Source organism: Lagenorhynchus albirostris, chromosome 1 (genome assembly GCF_949774975.1).
Source record: "Lagenorhynchus albirostris chromosome 1, mLagAlb1.1, whole genome shotgun sequence".
In the NCBI taxonomy this organism is placed as follows: Eukaryota; Metazoa; Chordata; class Mammalia; order Artiodactyla; family Delphinidae; genus Lagenorhynchus; species Lagenorhynchus albirostris.
The window spans coordinates 122,020,306-122,040,096 of record NC_083095.1 but is presented as its reverse complement, the minus strand read 5'-3'; the positions used below and the strand labels follow the sequence as shown (position 1 = coordinate 122,040,096).

Here is a 19,791-nt window from a genome sequence, read left to right as displayed (position 1 = left end):
AACCTTCTTTCGTAAAGAGTATTATGTGATATATTATCTACTCTGTCTTAGTGACCACAGAAACCTAAGTCAACAGTTACACAGTTAACTGTTTGATTGACACATGTCATACTTACCAGCATTTCTTACTACGCTCTCCTAATCTACCTCCCTCATTTCCCTACCGCCCTCTTTCACAAAGGATTTGATTTAGCATACAAAAATAAATACTATTTATAAAAGTATAAGAGAATGAATTAAAGGAACTGAGAGAGGAAAATAAAGCCCTGAGTAAGATTTGTACACCTCTACACATATCCTGTGATGTTCTGCCAGAGATCGGCCAGCAAGTAGGAAAAACGCGAGTTGCATGATTCACAGTGTGTAAAAGATAAAAACCAGGTTTTCAAGAAAAACTCAGATATTTCTGGTTCTGAGACCTGAGATAAATTTCTTCCATGAGCCCTCATGGCAAAGGTACTGTGTAATAAAAATGTTATATTGCATGAGATGGCATTGTCTTCAGGAACTGTTGTGACAACTGTTTGGTGTTTTCTCCAGCATTAAATGGCCTGGGAACGTACTTATTTCTGGGGTGTGTGTGTGTATATGTAAAACAAAATGTATTTATCCACAATGTGGGTACATATGTATTACCAGGAAAAAATTTTCTAAATGACATTTCCTAAATGGGTCTGTAACAGTCACTTCTGCAGCCTTTCTTCTTTGCCACCAACTTTTTTATTGTGTGATGAAGTGCAATTGAAATTGCTGAGACCATAATGTCAAATCTGTGCATAAATCTAAGTCATGGGTTTGTATATGGCTATCTGTACATAGAGTAGATAGTTGTCACCAGTGCCTCCCCACCACACACACACACACACACACACACACACACACACACACACACACACACACACACACACACACACACACACACACACACTTCCTTTCTTCCTGAAAGCCTTCACTGTTTTATTAAGCTGACTGCAGTTTAACCATTTGAGATTTCTTTATTTTAAGAGGTTTTAAAAACATTTTGAAGTCTTTTAAAATACTACCAGAAAGCTTAGGACTGTGTTATTCTTCTGTTAGTGTGGGTTCATCAGATTCTCTTCTTCTATACACCTAGCCAAGGCTAATAGTTTTGAAAAGAATGGAAAGTGAGGATAGAACAAGTAGTGATTTTGGAAAATGGGACTTTGCTACAGGGGCTCTAGGCATCGGGTATTAATAAGAGATCATACTGTGTTAGAAAGATAAAAGACAAAGATTTCAAAGAAGAAAAAGGTGACAACAAAGAAAAAGTTCTGCTACTTTACACTATTAATTAATGTGCATATTGACTTTGCGTTTTAGTATCTCAGAGTCATGTGCCTGAACTGTTTTCAGTGGGTTTTTAGAGACTTTTTGTCCTTAGCCTGACTTGACTGGTGAATAAGTAGCACATTGCTATGATTATGCAGATTACTTTTTATTTTATTTAGTACTCTATTAAATCTTAATCTTAAATAATTTTCACAAGTAAATTTTATTATTTATTTTTAACTTAACAGAGTGGAAGACGAAATGTTGATTTGGACTTGGCATCATCTCATAGAAAGAGAGGTAAGTATTAAATATTAAATATCTGGTGAAGTAGCTCTTTTTATATCTGATATGTTTAGATCTGATTGTCATTGAAACATTATTGCAAAAAAGTTAGAAACATTTTATCAGAAAAGTTAAAAGGAAGATCACCCTTAAAAAAAGATCTAGGAATGTCTAGGAGTTAATAATCAGTTCTCTTTCTCATTTGTCATGTTTTGACTTTTTAAAAGTCCCATGGAACTCTGGAAGCAGTGCTTTACATTGTGGGGTTTATGGACATAATTTGCCATGCTTTAGCTCAATGGTATAGTTGCTATAGTTTAAATGGTGTTACAGGGAGAACTCTTTACCCCATTCACCTTTCATACACACATACACACTTTCAAACTGAAAGTTTCTAGTTTTTTTCCTCTTTGCCTCTCAAGATGCAAAGCATATAAGAGATGAACAGATGATTTCTAAAAATAAAATTTTCCCATGAGGAGCGATTTTAGAGTTCATCAAGAGTTAAGCTCATTTGCTAAAAGCTGTATCTTAATGAATAATATAGTTAACTCTTGTTTGTATGTACAAATAGATGGAAAGAACAGCAGTTTTAGATAATACAAATCCAAGGTAACTAAAAACTCTCCAAGTATTATTCTCGATTAATTGGCACTTTTTTTTTTTTTTTTTTTTTGCGGTACGCGGGTCACTCACTGTTGTGGCCTCTCCCGTTGCGGAGCACAGGCTCCGGACGCTCAGGCCCAGCGGCCATGGCTCACGGGCCCAGCCACTCCGCGGCATGTGGGATCCTCCCGGACCGGGGCCCGAACCCATGTCCCCTGCATCGGCAGGTGGACTCTCAACCACTGCACCACCAGGGGAGCCCCCAAATTGGCACTTTTATTAACCCATTTTTTCTGTGGTTGTGAAAACTTGAAATGTTCAAAGTTGCCATTAGTGGAAGTTTTCTAAAAGCCTGAAGGAAAACTGTTTTTTCCCATTGTATTGTCTTTTATATTTCAGAATTGAACCCTTCTCTTGATAACTTCCTTGGCAGGATGTTAGGTTCTCTACAGGAAAAAAAGTGAGAAGTAAGGGAAGGTTGAGGAATGAGAGGAAGAAATGCACCCACAGTTTTTTCATTTTTGTGTTTATAACTTAGAAGAAATGTTGGTATTTATAACTTAGAAGAAATGTTGGTACTTAGAATACTAAGAATGATTCTTTTTTGGAACTATTAGGAATTATAGGGACTAGAGCTGGTGCTTTGTTTATTGAAAAGTCTTTTAGTATTATAACATATCAAGGTTCCAAAAAAATATAGGGTATTTGTGATATCAAAGAAATTAAATGATGTTTAGTATAACATGCAATATGTATTTTATCATTTTCTAATTCTTTGAAAATTGGCAATTCATGTGCCATAATTAGCCAGAGTATCCTTTTCCTTAACCACTTGAGTTAGGAATTAAATTTTTGGAACGCTTTTCCCTTCCTAATGTTGGTTAGCTCAGGCAAGGATTGTTGCTATAATTTCTATGTTATATTAATAAAAAGATGGCTCCAAACTTACTGAGTAGCATAAGGGATCCAGCCTGTCGTTTTAAGAGCTTCCTACTATACTAATTATGTTTATAAGTGATAGTCTGTTGACTAAAATTACTCTTTTCTCTAAGATCTTTATCATGCTTATGGAAATATAAATTTGAGATTCAGTCTATGATAACTGTGTCAGCATGTGACAAAGTAATCTTTGGAATAAAACAAAAAGTGGTATTTTTAGCTTTGAATTAAGAATAACCTAGAAGTCAAGTGTAAATTACTTAGGAGGAATTAATATGACACTTTAAAATAACTATTCTAGAGTTGCTACCTGTTCACAATTTTAAACAATTGCCCTATAAGTACGTGTCGTTTTCCTGTAGTTTTAGAGCTAAGTAGATACAACTGAATTAAGCCATTAATCCAAATTTGTTTATGGGTAAACCAACTTCTTCAGAAGGTCATAGTACCAAGACCTATTAACTTCTTGGAATCTAACTTTATTTTGTTGGAAACAGAAAGGCAAACAAACAGGACCTCATGGGAAAAGTTTGTTTGTTTAAATTACCCATTTAGGAAGTTATAATAGGGAGGCAAACTAGTTATGCAAATTATCATGATATCACCTAATGTGGTACCAGTTTATTCTAGTAATCATTGTATCTTAATGTTCTCAGGCAAAAATTTTGCTGATAGCTTTGTTCCTAGGAATAGGTGACTAGAAAGTAGGAGTACTGTTCTAGGAAGAGCAGCAAAAATAGTTTTCAATCTCATGAATCCTAGTGTTTGTGGATTAAACAATGAAAATGTATACTTAATATCATGTATTTAATTATAATGAATTTCTTTCTTTAAAAGAAATTAACATTGAAAATACATTTGGAACATTATATTTTGAAAGAAATTTTTAAAAATTATGTATATTTAGAGACTACCGTCTGACCACAGTGGAATTTTTTGTTCTGTTTTGCCCTTAAATGATGATTAAAATAAACCACCCTATTTTTTCCCTATTTATTGTCAATATGGACCAGATGTCATAAGCCATAACATGCCTATCTTCAGTTGGTCAGATGAACCTACCAAGTCTGAGAACTTTTTGGAGCCATTCAGGTGTTCTGATTCTGACTTGAGCTATGAAGGACAAGCAGATGTCCAGCCAAGTGAGAATTCTTCTATGTGCTTATTTACCCCTTTCCAATATTTTGAAGAGGAAATGTAAACTTTTTTCCGCTCACTTTTCTTTATCATTTATTAGTCTAGTGGTCCTGAGTTATTAAAAGTTTAGTAAGAGAAATTAGAGATAACAGTGTTTAATTACATCTCATTTACTGAAACTAAATGGATGTATCAGTGACAATTAATGGTTGTATACACATTTCAGCTGCTCTTAATATGCCTCCAAAGACTCCTCCTTGAAAGGGTCTAGTGCCTATAATTTCAGTATTTGACATTGGGGTTACTGGAATTCATGCTGTTGAACCATGATTGCTTCTTTTCCCCTCACTCCAGTTAATGTGTCACAGTTGGTCCAAGCTCTTGGTCCAAGAAAGTGAGTATGGTAGGAAGGAGTAGAGCAAAGTGAGCAAATAAATTGAGCTCAGCCAACTTGTTCGGCTCTTTAGAGGCATCAGAGGTAAATTCTAAATCCAAAAATGTCATCAGTTACTTTAAAAAGAGATGACAGGTGGTACATATTTCTGCTTAGCACCTCAGAAGTAATATGAAATTTATATTCATTAAACACTTAAAAACTGCTTACTATATGCCAGGTATTGGTCTAATCACTTCAAACATATTAACTTATTTAATTCTCATAATAGCCTGTCAAAATTCTTGACAAAAGCTGTTAAACATGTTAGTATTTGGGTACTTTGATAAATACTTAAAAGATTTGCTGTAGTTGTGCAGAACTGAGCTCGTTCTTCACTGAAAGACAATATGTTTTCGCAGATACTTAACTTTAGTTTTTGTATTTAAGCTGAAACTGATATAGTGAAAAATGGTGGGGCTACCAAAGCAAAATTTTAAGAAGGAGCATCATGGTTTGATTTCACTACCCTGCCCCAGGTCTTTAAATATAGTGTTAGGGTTTTATTGCTAAATAATATTGGAAACATGTATCAGCATGTGTGTTTCATGGTATAACTTGTATGGGTGAAATGCTGTTTTATCTGTGCATTTCGAATTAGATTATATAAAGAAGAACAAATGTGAATGTTGTCTCCTGTATCAAATTTCTCCTTTTGTCTTCTGATTCTTGTTGTGGTAGTGTATTTACTCCTTTTTGGCCAGTTGAGCCCCAGAAAAAAGAAGAGCTTCAAGCAAGTACATGATGGCATGTTTAATTTTTTTCCCCTTTTAGCTTGCCTACATATTTTATGGTTTATAAAGTATGTATTGCAGCTCTGCCATGTTCATTTTGAAAATTCCATTTAAGAACCAAGGTTGTAAGGACAAGTAAACAATCTCAAATTTCTTGTTGGACTTTATATTTTCTTTTTATAGTAGGAGACTCTGAATTAATATTAAGTAAGAATTGGGCTCAGTCACAATTACTCTGTAGAGGCTTTTGATATGCTTTTCAGACACAATATTTCCTATATTCAGATAAAACAACACAGAACAAATCAGTTATTAGGTTGTTATAATTTTTTTTTTAAGAATTAGAGGTTTTTCATCTCTCATTTCCATATTGTGAGATTTTGTGTTTCAGAGTATTTTTGATATCAACCTAAACATTTTGGTTATAATTATTTAATTTATTTATTTATCCTATTGCTTTCAGATAGTGTCTTATTCTTCCTTATATTTTATTCATACAAAGTTTTGTTTGGCTTATATACTTAATAAATTACATGTTTTATTTATTTATTTATTTATTTTGCGGTACGCGGGCCTCTCACTGTTGTGGCCTCTCCCGTTGCAGAGCACAGGCTCCAGACGCGCAGGCTCAGCAGCCATGGCTCACGGGCCCAGCCGCTCCGCGGCATGTGGGATCTTCCCGGACCGGGGCACGAACCCGCGTCCCCTGCATTGGCAGGCGGACTCTCAACCACTGCGCCACCAGGGAAGCCCATAAATTACATGTTTTAAATTAGGGGTCAACAAACTGACTAGAGGGCCAAATCTGGATTACCACCTTTGTTTGAAAGTAAAGTTTTGTTGGAACCCAGCCACACTCATGTATTACCTATGGCTGCTTTCACACTACAACAGCAGAATTGAGTAGTTAAATGAATAGTGAATGACCCACAAAACCTGAAATTATTTACTGTCTGGCTCTTTATAGATAAAGTTTGCTGACCCCTGCTTTAAATTGCAGAGAGGATTTAATTTGGGGATTGACCACCTATTCCATAGAATATTTTGGAGTATATTAAGGCAATTCACTACTTGCAGTTTTTTCACATATTGAGCCTTTGCGTAGGCAGGCAGTTGAAATTCCCATGGATCAGTGATTTGTGCGTTGATTAAGAACAGGAATATGTAAGACCACCTCCCATAAACTTAAGGGATTAGTGTTATTAATTTAGAAAAGATCATTTTCTTTGAGCCTCTGTTTCCTCAAGTGAGGAAATGGGACTAGGTAATCTTTAAGGTCACTTTTACTTCTGTGGTTCTAGCATTAACTCTCTGCACATTGTATTTTCATTTTGAAAAGTAATTTATAAGTATTGGAAGATGGAAGAAATTTTTATTCTGAAATTTTATTATTGAACCAACAAGCTCAATGCTAAGAGACCAAAAAATATCGTTTGTAAGTTAAGGTTAAATCCAGAGTGTGCATTTGGGATGCTTAAGGAAGTGGAAAATGATTATTTCTTTTTTTTTTTCTTTTTTTCCACATTAGCCCCTCCTTTATTCTTTAAATATCATTTTAATTTAATACATTATGCATCCATGACATTTTTCTTTGGATTTTTACCTTTTCTGTTTTACATGGGAAAATATTCAGCTATACAGTTTGGGGAAATTTTCAGATTGCTTATTTTTTATGTTCAGTAGAACTGAAAATCCAACATTTTTTAATCTTAAGAATTCTTGCTAAAATATAGAAGGCAGATAAACCATATATTCTTAGCCATTCTAAATTATTTTAGTAGAATGCATATAAATTATTTCATAGCTACTTTATAACATTAACTGCCTATTGTGGATTTCTGTGTCGCATTTTGAAGTCCTGGGGTTTTCCTGACATCAGTGTAATAATTCAAAAATAAGTTATACAGTCAATATTGTATTAGTTCATTTTCTCTTTGGGCATTAGTGTTTAAGTAGTCCTCTTCCCAAATCTTTTCCATCTAGTATGTAACAAATATAATCTTTGTAATGCATATTTTATTAGGTACCTCAAGATTCATTCCTAATACAAAAATTCGGTATATTCACAGAATGAGATATTATACAGCACTCAAACAAATGAACCATGGTTACATGGAATCATGTGAATGAGTATTAGCAATATTATACTGAATGCAAAGTAATGTCCAAAAAGACTACATAAAATGATACTTTTTTATAAAGTCACAAACAACTAACACTAAACATTATTTGTCTTGGGAATACATATAAGATAAAACAATATTTAACAACAATAAAAGCAAAGGAGTGATAATGAAATCCTTAGGTTGGAGGACACAGGGGAGAGATGCGTTGGGGGGAAGAACAGATAGATAGTATTCTGCCAGTTCTCTAGTTCTTGTGTTCACATTTATTATAAGTAAATATAAATACAAAAGCAGGCCATGCATGGACCAGTGATGAGAGTATATCATGAGCCAAGGAGTATGATTAATCTAACTCATGTACCTGAGATCAATTAAATCAAAAAATACAAAACGTGTAAGAATTAGACATTTATACATTTATTTAAAGCCATTATTGGCACATACCTTGGACAGTTCTTGTGATCAAACATATTAACGTTTTTGCTGTCTAATGTAAAGATTTTAGCCTAGAAAATGCCCACTGGCAAAACTAATGGTATTATATTTAGCCACTATTGTTAACACCACTTGGTAATTTTATGTAGATATCATTTTATAGTAAATCTTATATATTCTTGTCTGTGAAACTTTGCTTCCTTTATATAGGAGTTTCACAACCTGAAATAAATGTGCATATCACACAGTGAAAATGTTCCTTATATTAATGAAACCAAGGGTGATATTTATGTCTCCTTTTTGTGTAAGTTTACTTGCCCTTCTATATTCTTTTTTTGGTAATATTTCATTGCAGACATGTACACATTTTGCACAGTCTTGACTCAATCTTTGCAATGATAATGTTAAATCAGATGAAGTCCGATTACTAGTAGGTCTTACCAGCAGTGTCCTAAGTGCCGAGTTCCATTTTGGTCATAAATGATGGTCTGGTTTAATACTGCAGAGCATTTTAAGCTAAGCATTTTGAGAGCAGCTTCTGCCTTTCTTTTTCTTGTGGCAACGTGTTACTAAAGCGCTTACAGAGACACTGGTACATTAAACAGGGCTTTCCCTTTGTTTTCTTACATTGCTGTAGTTTTTGTTTGTTTGTTGTTTTTTACCAAAGCATTTTGCTCAGATTCACTTAATGCATGCATGTATTCAAACACTAGTATCCATTTCTCACCAGTTGGTATGATAGCAACACTCAGCCCTCATCTAGTTTCAGAATGTATGCTCATCTTGGTCATCACTGATGCGTTTTTGTTCTGTTTGTATGTAGGTCCTATGCATAGTCAATTGGAAACCCTGAGCGACTCTTGGGCGCGCCTGAAACATAACAGAGACTGGTTGTGCAACTCCTCTAACTCCTTTGAGTCTGATTTTGATCTTACCAAGTCTTTGGGAGTTCACACTTTGATTGAAAATGTTGTAAGCTTTGTGAGTGGAGATGTGGGGAATGCCCCAGGTTTTAAAGAGCCAGAGGAAAGTATGTCTACAAGTCCCCAAGCCTCCATCATTGCAATGGAACAGCAACAGTTAAGGGCAGAAGTAAGTCTTTGATATATACTCCTTGTGGGGGACTGTGGAAACTTAAACTGAACCACTGAAGGTACAATTGTAGGAAAAACTTTTCCTTTTCTTCTATTCCTTGCCTCCCCTTTTCCTTCACTTGAGCTTTTTGATGTTGCTGTCTTAACCAAAGCAGCCTGATAGTTTGTTTGAAGTGAACAGTAGTGCACAAGATACTCTAATCACTAAGTCTTTCCTTGTCTCCTAGAAACTAGAGTGAGATTGGTTGGTGACTATACAGATCTGCTCTTAGAGTCCCCATTTTTGACCCATTTGTCTCAGTTTAAAAAGGGCTAGATTAGAACACCATGCTAATAATGATAAATGCTAAAATTAGTGAGCATTGCCTCCAAATATCCCCCTCAAAATATTTATTAATGATTGTGGTTTTAACATGTCCTCAAATTCTTTGATACTCTTCCCTCCAGGAGGTGGAGCTTAATTTTCCTCCTCTTGAGAGTAAGCTGGAATTAGTGACTTAGAGCTAACAGAGTATGAAAAGGGGAAAAAAATACAGTAATTTATATTGCAGAAACCCGGCAGACATCACCTTAACCAAGTGATCAAGATTAATATCACCAATAGTAAGTTCTGGTGATATCATGTACCCTGATAATAATGTGATGAGAGGGGGACTTTGTAGTATTCATCCCTAAATCCATACCTGTAGGCCAAACATGAGAAAACATCAGGCAAACCCAAATTGAGGGACATTCTATAAAATACACAAACAGCCCTTCATAGATGTCAAGGTCATGAAAAACAAAGACAGAAACTGTCACAGACTAAAGGAGACAAGACAACTAAATGCAACGTGATATCCTGATTTGGATCCTGAAACATAAAAGGGACATTATGGGAACTCTGGTGAAATCCAAATAAATTCTGTGGTTTAGTCAGTAGTGTTGTACCAATGTTAATTTGTTTTCATAAATGTACCATAGTTTTGTAAGATACTAACATTAGGAGAAGCTTGGGGAAAGGTATACAGGAACTATCTGTACCATCTTTACAATTCTTCTATAGATATAAAATTATTTCGAAATAAAAAGTTTATTTAAGAAAAAGGAGGGTAGGCCAACGGACTGCTGTGGTGGATATGTGTCCTCCTAGGGAAGATAGAGCCAGAAGTTCAAGAGAACCACAGAGAAACCTTTTGGAAATACTTCTAATTCTTGAACTAAAGAGTATTCATTCCATATAATGTTACAAGTAAAGGAAGCAGTATCCATACTACTTGATGCTTTTGAAATGATGTATATCTCCTCATGAGCATCACAATAGCTCTGTGAGTAGATTAAAGTACTATTAGCCTCATTTTATACATGAAGAAACTGAGACTCAGGAAATTGAGTTTACCAAGGCTACATAGTCGTTGGAATACTCTGACCTTGAAACTAGATCTCCTACATCCAAATTTACTACTTTTCCCCTTGTACTGTGTAGCCTCTTTTATACTGAAGTATGCTTATAGAGATCTTAGAGATATTTTAATTTTTAAAGTCATAACAGTAAAAGAAATGTTTATCTTAATAGAATAGATTCCTAAGAAATATCAGAATTTTCTGTGTGCTAAGAAATATATTGTCTGTGACGTACAGAGTTATTTGTGTCTCAGTTCAGTGAAGAATTCTAAAATATGTTTATTTTTTCTCAAGCTTCGTTTAGAGGCACTTCATCAGATCCTTGTACTATTGTCTGGAATGGAAGAAAAAGGTAACATCTCTCTGACAGGAAGCAGATCAAGCTCAGGTTTCCAGTCATCCACTCTGCTCACATCTGTGAGGCTGCAGTTTCTAGCAGGGTGTTTCGGTTTAGGCACTGTTGGACACGCAGGAGCCAAAGGAGAGAGTGGCCGATTGCATCACTATCAGGTAGATGACAGAACTGTCATGGGAGGATGACACCTTTTAGTATATTCAGATTTTAACTGTATTTTTACAACACCAGTTTAATAATGCTAAACTTTTTGGTGTTTAGAATTGAGGTTTAAAAATATAAAGACCTAAGTGACTTAAAGATACCTCATTGGTTTAGTTTCCTGAGTATAGCTGGGGTTTGATAAGCCATTAGGTAAGCCATGGTACTATTGTACTTTTAGATTCTTTGCTGGCTCAGTTTTATTAACCCTTAGCCAAATTGCATAGAGGTAGATCTAAGTTGGGATAAGGATTAGTGTTTGGGAGGATGGGTTTCAAGAATTTACATTTTAGACTTGATCATTTTAACAAGTTTCTCTGATTGCTTGAACTGTTTTTTTGAAGTGTTGTCTTTATGTCTTCCATGTTTAGAGAGGAAAAATGCTTTGTGGGAAAGTAGAGAGATTATATTGAATCAAGAATTTTCAAGCATTGAAAATAAATTGGTTATAAAACTTTTATATACTGAAATATACTAAATAATTAAAAACCACCATAGGGCTTTAGCATGGGCTAGGAATAAAATGCTTTTACTTTCATTTGGGTAGGAAGTGTTGTTGTTGTTAATAGAAAAGGTAAATCTTTGTGTGTAATTTAGGATGGGATCAGAGCAGCTAAGAGAAATATTCAGATTGAAATCCAGATGGCTGTGCATAAGATTTATCAACAATTGTCTGCTACTCTGGAGAGAGCCCTGCAAGCCAACAAGCATCACATTGGTGAGTAACTGCACATGCAGATATAAGGTGCAAGTAACATTTTGGCCTGAGGTTATGCTAGGTAGCTAATGTTCTGTGTTTAACATTAGGTCAGCTTATAGGTAAAGAATAAATACTTGAAAGTGTAATAGTGTTCCATACTACTATTTATATTTTAGAATATGATTTATTTTAGTAAATGCTTTGTTAACTTCAAAGAAGATTCTCAACTGCCTTTCTTCCTTTCTTCTTTTTAGAAGCCCAGCAGCGTCTCCTTTTGGTTACAGTTTTCGCCCTGAGTGTCCACTATCAACCAGTAGATGTTTCTTTGGCGATTTCCACTGGTCTGCTAAATGTATTGTCGCAGTTATGTGGCACAGACACCATGCTAGGACAGCCTCTTCAGTTGTTGCCAAAAACGGGTGTTTCCCAGCTAAGCACAGCTTTAAAAGTGGCTAGTACAAGATTGCTCCAGATTCTAGCCATCACTACAGGGTGAGCATTGTAGATGTCTTGGTAGAACTGTGTGGGGCCTGGTCTTTCACATTTTAGTGATTTCCATTTCACCGTAATCTCCTTTATGTGTTTAAGCACATTTGCCCTTCTGTGTAGTTACCATTTATTTTTTTCCTGTTATTTCATGTTATTTCACGTATATGTTTTTCCAGGACCTATGCTGATAAACTGAGCCCCAAGGTAGTTCAATCTTTGTTGGATCTACTCTGTAGTCAGTTGAAGAATTTGTTGTCCCAGACTGGTGTACTACTTATGGCCTCTTTTGGAGAAGGAGAAGAGGATGAAGAAGAGAAGAAAATTGACTCCAGTGGAGAAACTGAGAAGAGAGACTTCAGAGGTATCATAAATCTTTTTTCTCTGTCATTATTTACAAGCATTTATTGAATCCACATTGTGTGAATATCATTAGAATGTAGAGTTCTTTCTGTTGTGAGGCATGAGAGGATTTTTATTTATTTAGAAACCCCTTTTTTCTCCAAATATGTATGGTTTAGAGGTACCTCTGACTGAACTTCCTCTCCTTAGAGTTGGTTAACCCTGATGAAGCAACTGTACCACTCAGTGTCTAAGTGCAGCCTCTCCTTGGCTGTTGTGGCTCTAGAACTTAGAGGTTCTAGGTGACTGATTTCCCCAGATTATGTTCTTGTAGCATTTGATCATGAAAGCCCATCTCTTGGGTTGCATTCTTGTTTTAAGTGTTCCCCCAGGACCAAGGGTTTTTTAATATATGGGAATTGGGTTAGAATTAGGGAAGCTGAACTTCTTGCTAGGCTGTTCTGGTCTCTAGTCACTAAAAAATTCTTCATTATACTTAGCCGTAATCATTTTTGCTTGCTGTAATATGGTCATCTCCTTACAGCTTTTAAAAACTATAGTGAACATTGTGGGAATTCCCTCGTGGTCCAGTGGGTAGGACTCTGTGCTTTTGCTGCTGAGGGTGCGGGTTCAAGCCCTGGTTGGGAAACTAAGATCTTGCAAGCTGCATGGCGCAGCCAAAAAAAAAAAAAAAAAAACTATAGTGAACATTGTATTTCAGTAGAACGTAAACCCTGAACAGAAGAACTACTATACATGTCTGTTATATATTAAGCGAATAAAGGTCTAAAACTGGTCAGTTATTCAGTGTCTTATTACCATAATAAGCTCTGTAAAGGACTTAGAGCAGTGTCTAGCACATAGTAAGAGCTCAATAAATGTTAATGTTAATATTGGAATATTATAATAAATAATATTTAAATAAATAAAGTAGTATTTAAATAATATTAATACTGTATAGATAGGTGGGTGGATAAAGGAATATGCTGGGGATACAAAAATGACAAAACATTATCTCTGCCCTCAAGGACCTTCTAGGGAAATGAGGAAGGTAGATGTTTAAACAGATAATTACAGTGTAATACAATAAGCTCAGAAGAAATAGCTAAATCTCTTAGGGCAGAATCTAGGAGGATGTATGAGTCTAATTTAGGACTAGCTTTTGGTTTCAGAGGCTGAACCTCTGGCAAGTTACTTCCTCTTTATATAGCAAGTATGTAGCTTATACAAAGAGCATGGGCAGACTCACAGGGTATGGTAAAATAAAAACAGGCTTTTAATGCCACCTCCCTTTTTCCTGAGATCCGGTTTGGGGATACAGGGTTGTTCAGGTAATAGTTTCTTACCACTCTGCTGAGTACTGCACATATGGATGGCAGGGAAGACCCAGTAGAGTTACTTTTCAGCCTATAGCTCCCCAAGAAAACTGGATCCTTCCATATCCAGTAAAAAAAAGAAACTGTGATGAATCTCAGTAGGTGTAACAGCAGACTGAGTCCACATCCATTCCCCTCAGGTTGCACCCATTCTATTTATGGGGATGGCTGGGAGTGAGACTGATTCTAGTAAGCGGTGGCCAGGCATTCAGAGGCAGGTGGACCAGGTATTAATAACTCCACATACTCTTTAAAATACTTAACTGAAAATAAGGTATACTCTTCATTTCAAACGTAGTACTGATACTGAAACACAAACTGTATCATCAAGTTGTATTAACCAGCTTTATATTTAAGGTCTCCAGGCTTTAATTAATTTAATTAATTTAGTGTCTTGTTACAGAAATACTTGCTGGGAGTGAGAGTGGGGTAGGATGGAGGCCTCCTAAAAGAGATTTTCCCAGGGATCTCTACGAAGAGAGAAAGTTTCATGGAAGAGGTAGCTTTGAACTGGATTTTGAAGGAATGTGTAGGAACAAGGTTGGAGTGAGATACAGTTACCTAGGGCAGGCTAATAATTTTATATTCTTCAAACTAATATAATAAATGTTTGTATATTAGCAAAGACTAAAGAAGTAAAGAAGAGGTAGAGTACTGGCTTTGAGTGGGTCTTAGCCAGGCTAGGGACAACCTGTCAGTTAGCCAGGCTAACTGACAACCTAGATTTTGAATTAGGTGTGTGCTTACTGCATTCTAAATGTAAGTTATTTGATATAAGACTGTTTCCTGTTGGCTTTTGGTTGTAATGTAATTTGTCTGTTCACTCTTTAGTTGCTCTTAGGAAACAACGCGCAGCCGAACTGCATCTGGGGGATTTTCTAGTTTTTCTTCGCAGAGTTGTATCTTCAAAAGCAATTCAGTCAAAAATGGCTTCCCCAAAGTGGACAGAGGTGCTTTTAAATATAGCATCTCAGAAATGTTCTTCAGGTATGTGACCTTTGTCTTATTTTACAGTATTTTGTACATCACGTGGGTTTTATTCAGATAACAACATTGGATACTTGACCTTGATTTTAAGGCTTTTCTTTCTTGTTTTATGAGTACTTATTTGATTGAAAGAAAAGTAATCTCAGGAGTAAAAATTGGGAGGAATTAATAATAGAAGGTAGCACTGGAGAAGATCGTGGATTTAATGCAGAGAACTTGGCTCTAGTTCAGATTACAGTAATAAAAATAAGCAGAGAACATCCTGTTTAATATGATAATTTGACACAGATTTTGAGTTTACTTCTTGGATTATCAAAATGCAGATTGGAGTTTGTCTGTTCTTTCTTATCATGATATGATTTCTGTTGCCTTGATTTGTAACTTCTGATTGTATGCTATCTCTGAGAGTTCTTTATAATAAGCTTAATTCCTGGTTCTTAGCCTAAAAGTCTGGTCTGCTTGCATAGATTACTATCAGTCCTTTCCTAATCTGTTTTTTTTTATTGTGATAAATACACATAAAATAAAATTTACCATTTTAACCACTTAAGTATACAATTCAGTGACAGTAAGTACATTCACAGTGTTGCTCAACCATCGCTACTCTCCATTTCCAGAACTTTCTCATCATCCCTAGTCTTTCTTAAATGTGCTGAAACATAATATAGTCTTCTATGGTACATGCTGTTTTATATGTGTACACTCTCAAGATAGTTTATTGGTGTTTCTTTTTACTTTTTTTAATGTGTATTCAATTTTTTAAAAATTCAGATCCTGTATCTTTGTTTTAAGATTGGCATAAACAAAAAGAGAATACAGACAACTTATTATTAACATAACAGCTGCAGTTATTAACTGCAAAAATACAGTAAAATGGAGTCATACTAAATGTTAGTGTTCTTACAGCAGAATTATCCCAGTCATTTTGTGGTAGCAAATTCTGGCAAGAAATTCATTTGTTGTTAAAAGTATTTAAAGAATTTCCAAAACTGATCAGCTGTGCTGCAAATAAAACAGCAGTTTATTCAAAAGAGCCCTTACCTTTCTCTTATTTTCTTAAAAGATCTGCCATTTACAGGTAACTACTGTTTTCAGATCAGTTGTTCAAACCAGGGTTCTTCTGTAAATACACATCTTAGCTTTATATATAGTAAGTTTATACTCATTTTCCCAATAGTTTTTCTTAACTAGTATAACTTACAATAGCTTTTTTTTCTCCTTTAATAAGGTAAGCCTTCTATAATATTAAGTTTTTAGAGCATGAAGAGAAATCAGATATTCATTTATTTCTACTGGTTGTATTGTAGTAATGGATAGAAAAAAGAGCATCAGCATCCTGTCTCTACCTTTGCTTACTTTAGAAAAGTACAAACTGCTTACTCCCCATTAATCCTGTGAGTCCGTCAGGGCATAGGTGGAGTCAGAAGCAATTAAAGGCGATGATAAGCCTGAGCTTTAGAGATTAACAGACCTGTCATTTACAATCCTACTTCTGTCTCTACTGAGCTGTGTGGCTTTGGTCAAGTTACTTAACTTCTCTGAGCCTCAGTTTCCTCATCAGTAAAATAGGGATATAATGTAGGATTTGTAAGGATCAACAGAGTTATTAATGTGTATGAAATGCATAGCACAGTACTTGGCACAGGTAGTTATTATAGTGCTGTTCCCTTACATACATAAAAACTGAAACACAAACATGGATATTCATATACATTAATGGATATGGGATGAATCCAGAATTCTTGTAATAATATGCTGAAGTGAAGTCTGTTCCATCCTAAATACTTAGCAGCCTCAGAGATTTTTTTCAAGAGGTTTATTTAAACTTTGAATTTAAGTCACATTTATAATAAGAAAATGTCTTTTTCCCCCTCCAGGAATTCCTCTAGTTGGTAACTTAAGAACGAGGCTCCTTGCACTTCATGTCCTTGAGGCTGTGCTACCAGCTTGTGAATCTGGTGTAGAAGATGATCAAATGGCCCAGGTTTCTATTTTTAAAGTTATTAGAAGATGTTCTTTACATGTGCAACATGATGCACCGAAAATCTAAACTCATGGTCTCTTCAGTTGTAAATGTGTCATTTATTCAATAGCATGACTTCCAGTTCTGAGATTGCTTTTTTAATTTTTTCAGCTCTAAGCAAGGAGAAAGAGAAATTAAGTGAGTTATGGGATGTGAGGAGTAGTGGTATAGTGAATACTTTCAAGATCAGAAGGAAAGGAAAATTTGTGGAATTTCTTCCTAGGTTTGGGCATCTAGAGAGAGAAAGGTGTGAGGCTGCATGGCCTCATCAGAGGTCCATATAGTGGGGCAACATGAGGACAGTCGAACCCACTTTGTAGTGGGTAATGGTCTTTCTAAAAAATGATATTTAACTTGCATCCACCCAAAGTAGCTGTCAGACATTGGTATAATTAAATCTCACATGTGACTTAATATTATAGTTACATGATTTATCTTTTCTAAAAATAGTTAAAATGATCCTTTACAAATTTTATCATTCTTTTTCCTTCAATAAATAGGTTGTTGAACATCTGTTTTCCCTCCTGTCGGATTGTATGTGGGAGACACCCATTGCTCAGGCCAAACATGCTATTCAGATAAAGGAAAAAGAAGAAGAAATAAAATTACAGGTACTTGATTCTTCCAAAAAGGTATTTTTAGACAGACGTGAATATCTTGTCACCTGTCTCTGGATCCTTTCTCCTTTGACTTTGTTCTATCAGTTATTCAGTCTCTTCTTTGTACTGTGTCTCCTTCTCCACTGGTTCTTTCCCCTCAGTTTATAAACATCTCTTATTCCCACCCTTCTAAATTTCTTTTTTATCCATGAAGCCTTCCCTATATTCTCTCATCCTTCATTGCTAAGCTTCTGGGAAGAGTAATCTTGTGTATGTTTAAGTCACTTCCTTACTTCTCATTATCTCTTCAGCCCAATTGTTTATCTTCCATCGAAGCACTGAAATTAAATGACAGAGGTAGGTGTTATTGGTAATACAGTGTATGGCTTTTTATCCACAGCTTACTTGACCTCTGGAAACTCTAGCCTTCTGTTGTTTTCAAAACACTACTTTCTCCTAGATTCCCTCTGCCAATCCTTGATTCCCTCTGGAGGCATCTCTTCTTTGGTGTGACTTTCTCCTTGCCTCCATCCCAAATTCCATTGTTCCTCAGAGTTCTGTCTTTAGCTTTTCTAGCAGTCTCAGTCACACCCACGACCATTTTCACTACATGCACTGCCTTCCAAACTTGAATGATAGCCCACGTGTCTCTTCTTCAAACCTTTCTCCTTTTCTTCCTATCCCATTTTTATTGGTGGCACTAACATTCAACTAGCTTTTCAAACCTGAATTCCTGGGAATTCTCCTAATGTCCTCACCCATGTGGTCCCTAGAACTCATTGATTTTCACCTCCTAAATAGTTCTTGAATCCATCCATCTAGCTACCTTAATCTTTCTATCAGTTTTCATGATTCCACACTTTTTCTGGCTTTCCTTCTGTCCCAGTACAATGGCCTCTTCTTCTCATCCTCTTTTATTTATACTTCCTCTTCTATTTAATCTGACTGCTGGAGTATCCCAAGGCTTGGTCCCAAGACCCCTTTTTTCCTTCAACTGTCACCTCCATTCCATTTCCTATAGCCAGCAAAACCTTATTCAGATCCATATGCCATTGATTTTTAATTCCTTTTTTGACATTTTTCCTGAATTCCAGACATATACCCATCTTCTAGTTGCCTTACGACTTGAATAATAGTGTAATAGGCCTCTCATACTTAGTAGCATCCTTAGTTCTGTTACATCTTGTTCCTTCCCCAGGCTTTCCCATCTTTCCTAGTAAGTGACTCAACCAAAAAACCAAAGAGTCATCCTTGATTCCTCTCTTTCTGTCACACACACCCACATTTTCTTTGTCTGTACAATCTCCAAGTCCTGTTGACTTCTCTGTTACGACATAACTTGAATTTTACACCTCCTCATTCTTCTGCCATCACCCTACTCGAAGCCACTACCATCTCTGGCCTGGATTATGCAATATTCTCCTAACTGGTCTTTCTGCTTCCATTGTTAACTCCCTATAGTCCATTCTCTACACAGGAGCCAGTGTGATCTTTTAACATTGTAAATCAGAGCATGTTCGTCCTCTGCTTAAAAACCCACCAGTGGTTTTTAATCATTCTTGGGATAAATTCTAGAACTCCTTGTTCTCTCCTCTTTGCTCACTACACTGTGAACAACTTGCCTTCTTCCTGTTTCTTGAACACACTAAGCTTGTTCCTTCCTTTGGGCTTTGTGCCAGCTATTCTCTTTGCCTAGAATACTTCCCTCAGATATGTTTCTCAGAAGTCAACTTATTATTCATGTCTCAACTTAATTATCACTTCTTCATTGTACTTCCCTGATCCTCATTCTAGAGTCAGTTGCCACACAGTCTTTATCACATCACCTTTTTTGATTTCAGCATAGCACTTATTACCTGCTATTTCCTTGTTTATTTTCTATCTCCACCTTGTAAAATATAAGTTCTATGAGAGCAGAGACGTTATCTGTTTAGTATACTGTCGAGTATATAGGACCTGGTATAGTGCCTGGTACATAGTAGATGCTTATTAAATACCCATTGAGCAAATGAATGAATTTAAGTTCTCAGTATTTCTTACCTGAACTCTTGCAGTAAACTCCTGATTGTTCTCTCTGCTTTCATCCTGTATGCTCCTGGTAAAACAATGTTTATAAAACATAGATCTGATAGTAGTTCCTCTATATAAATCATTCTGTGTAGGCACTCCCTATTGTCTAGAGTAAAGATTAAACTTAGAATGGCATTGAAGGCCTTCCATGATTTTGTTCCTTCTTCTCTTTCTAGTTCCTTGTTCTCTT

The 19,791-nt window shown here is 35.8% G+C and overlaps 1 protein-coding gene across 1 annotated transcript in view; it reads left to right on the top strand.

Annotated features, from left to right (window-relative positions):
• HERC1 (HECT and RLD domain containing E3 ubiquitin protein ligase family member 1) overlaps nucleotides 1–19,791 on the top strand; it is a 171,482-nt gene that overhangs the window by 65,177 nt on the left and 86,514 nt on the right. Inside the window, exons 24-32 of the mRNA XM_060151494.1 lie at nucleotides 1,539–1,590; nucleotides 8,809–9,077; nucleotides 10,757–10,972; nucleotides 11,616–11,736; nucleotides 11,973–12,210; nucleotides 12,384–12,568; nucleotides 14,754–14,909; nucleotides 16,787–16,893; nucleotides 17,433–17,543. Of these exons, the coding sequence (XP_060007477.1) occupies nucleotides 1,539–1,590; nucleotides 8,809–9,077; nucleotides 10,757–10,972; nucleotides 11,616–11,736; nucleotides 11,973–12,210; nucleotides 12,384–12,568; nucleotides 14,754–14,909; nucleotides 16,787–16,893; nucleotides 17,433–17,543 (1,455 nt within the window). The remainder of the gene's footprint in view (nucleotides 1–1,538; nucleotides 1,591–8,808; nucleotides 9,078–10,756; nucleotides 10,973–11,615; nucleotides 11,737–11,972; nucleotides 12,211–12,383; nucleotides 12,569–14,753; nucleotides 14,910–16,786; nucleotides 16,894–17,432; nucleotides 17,544–19,791) is intronic.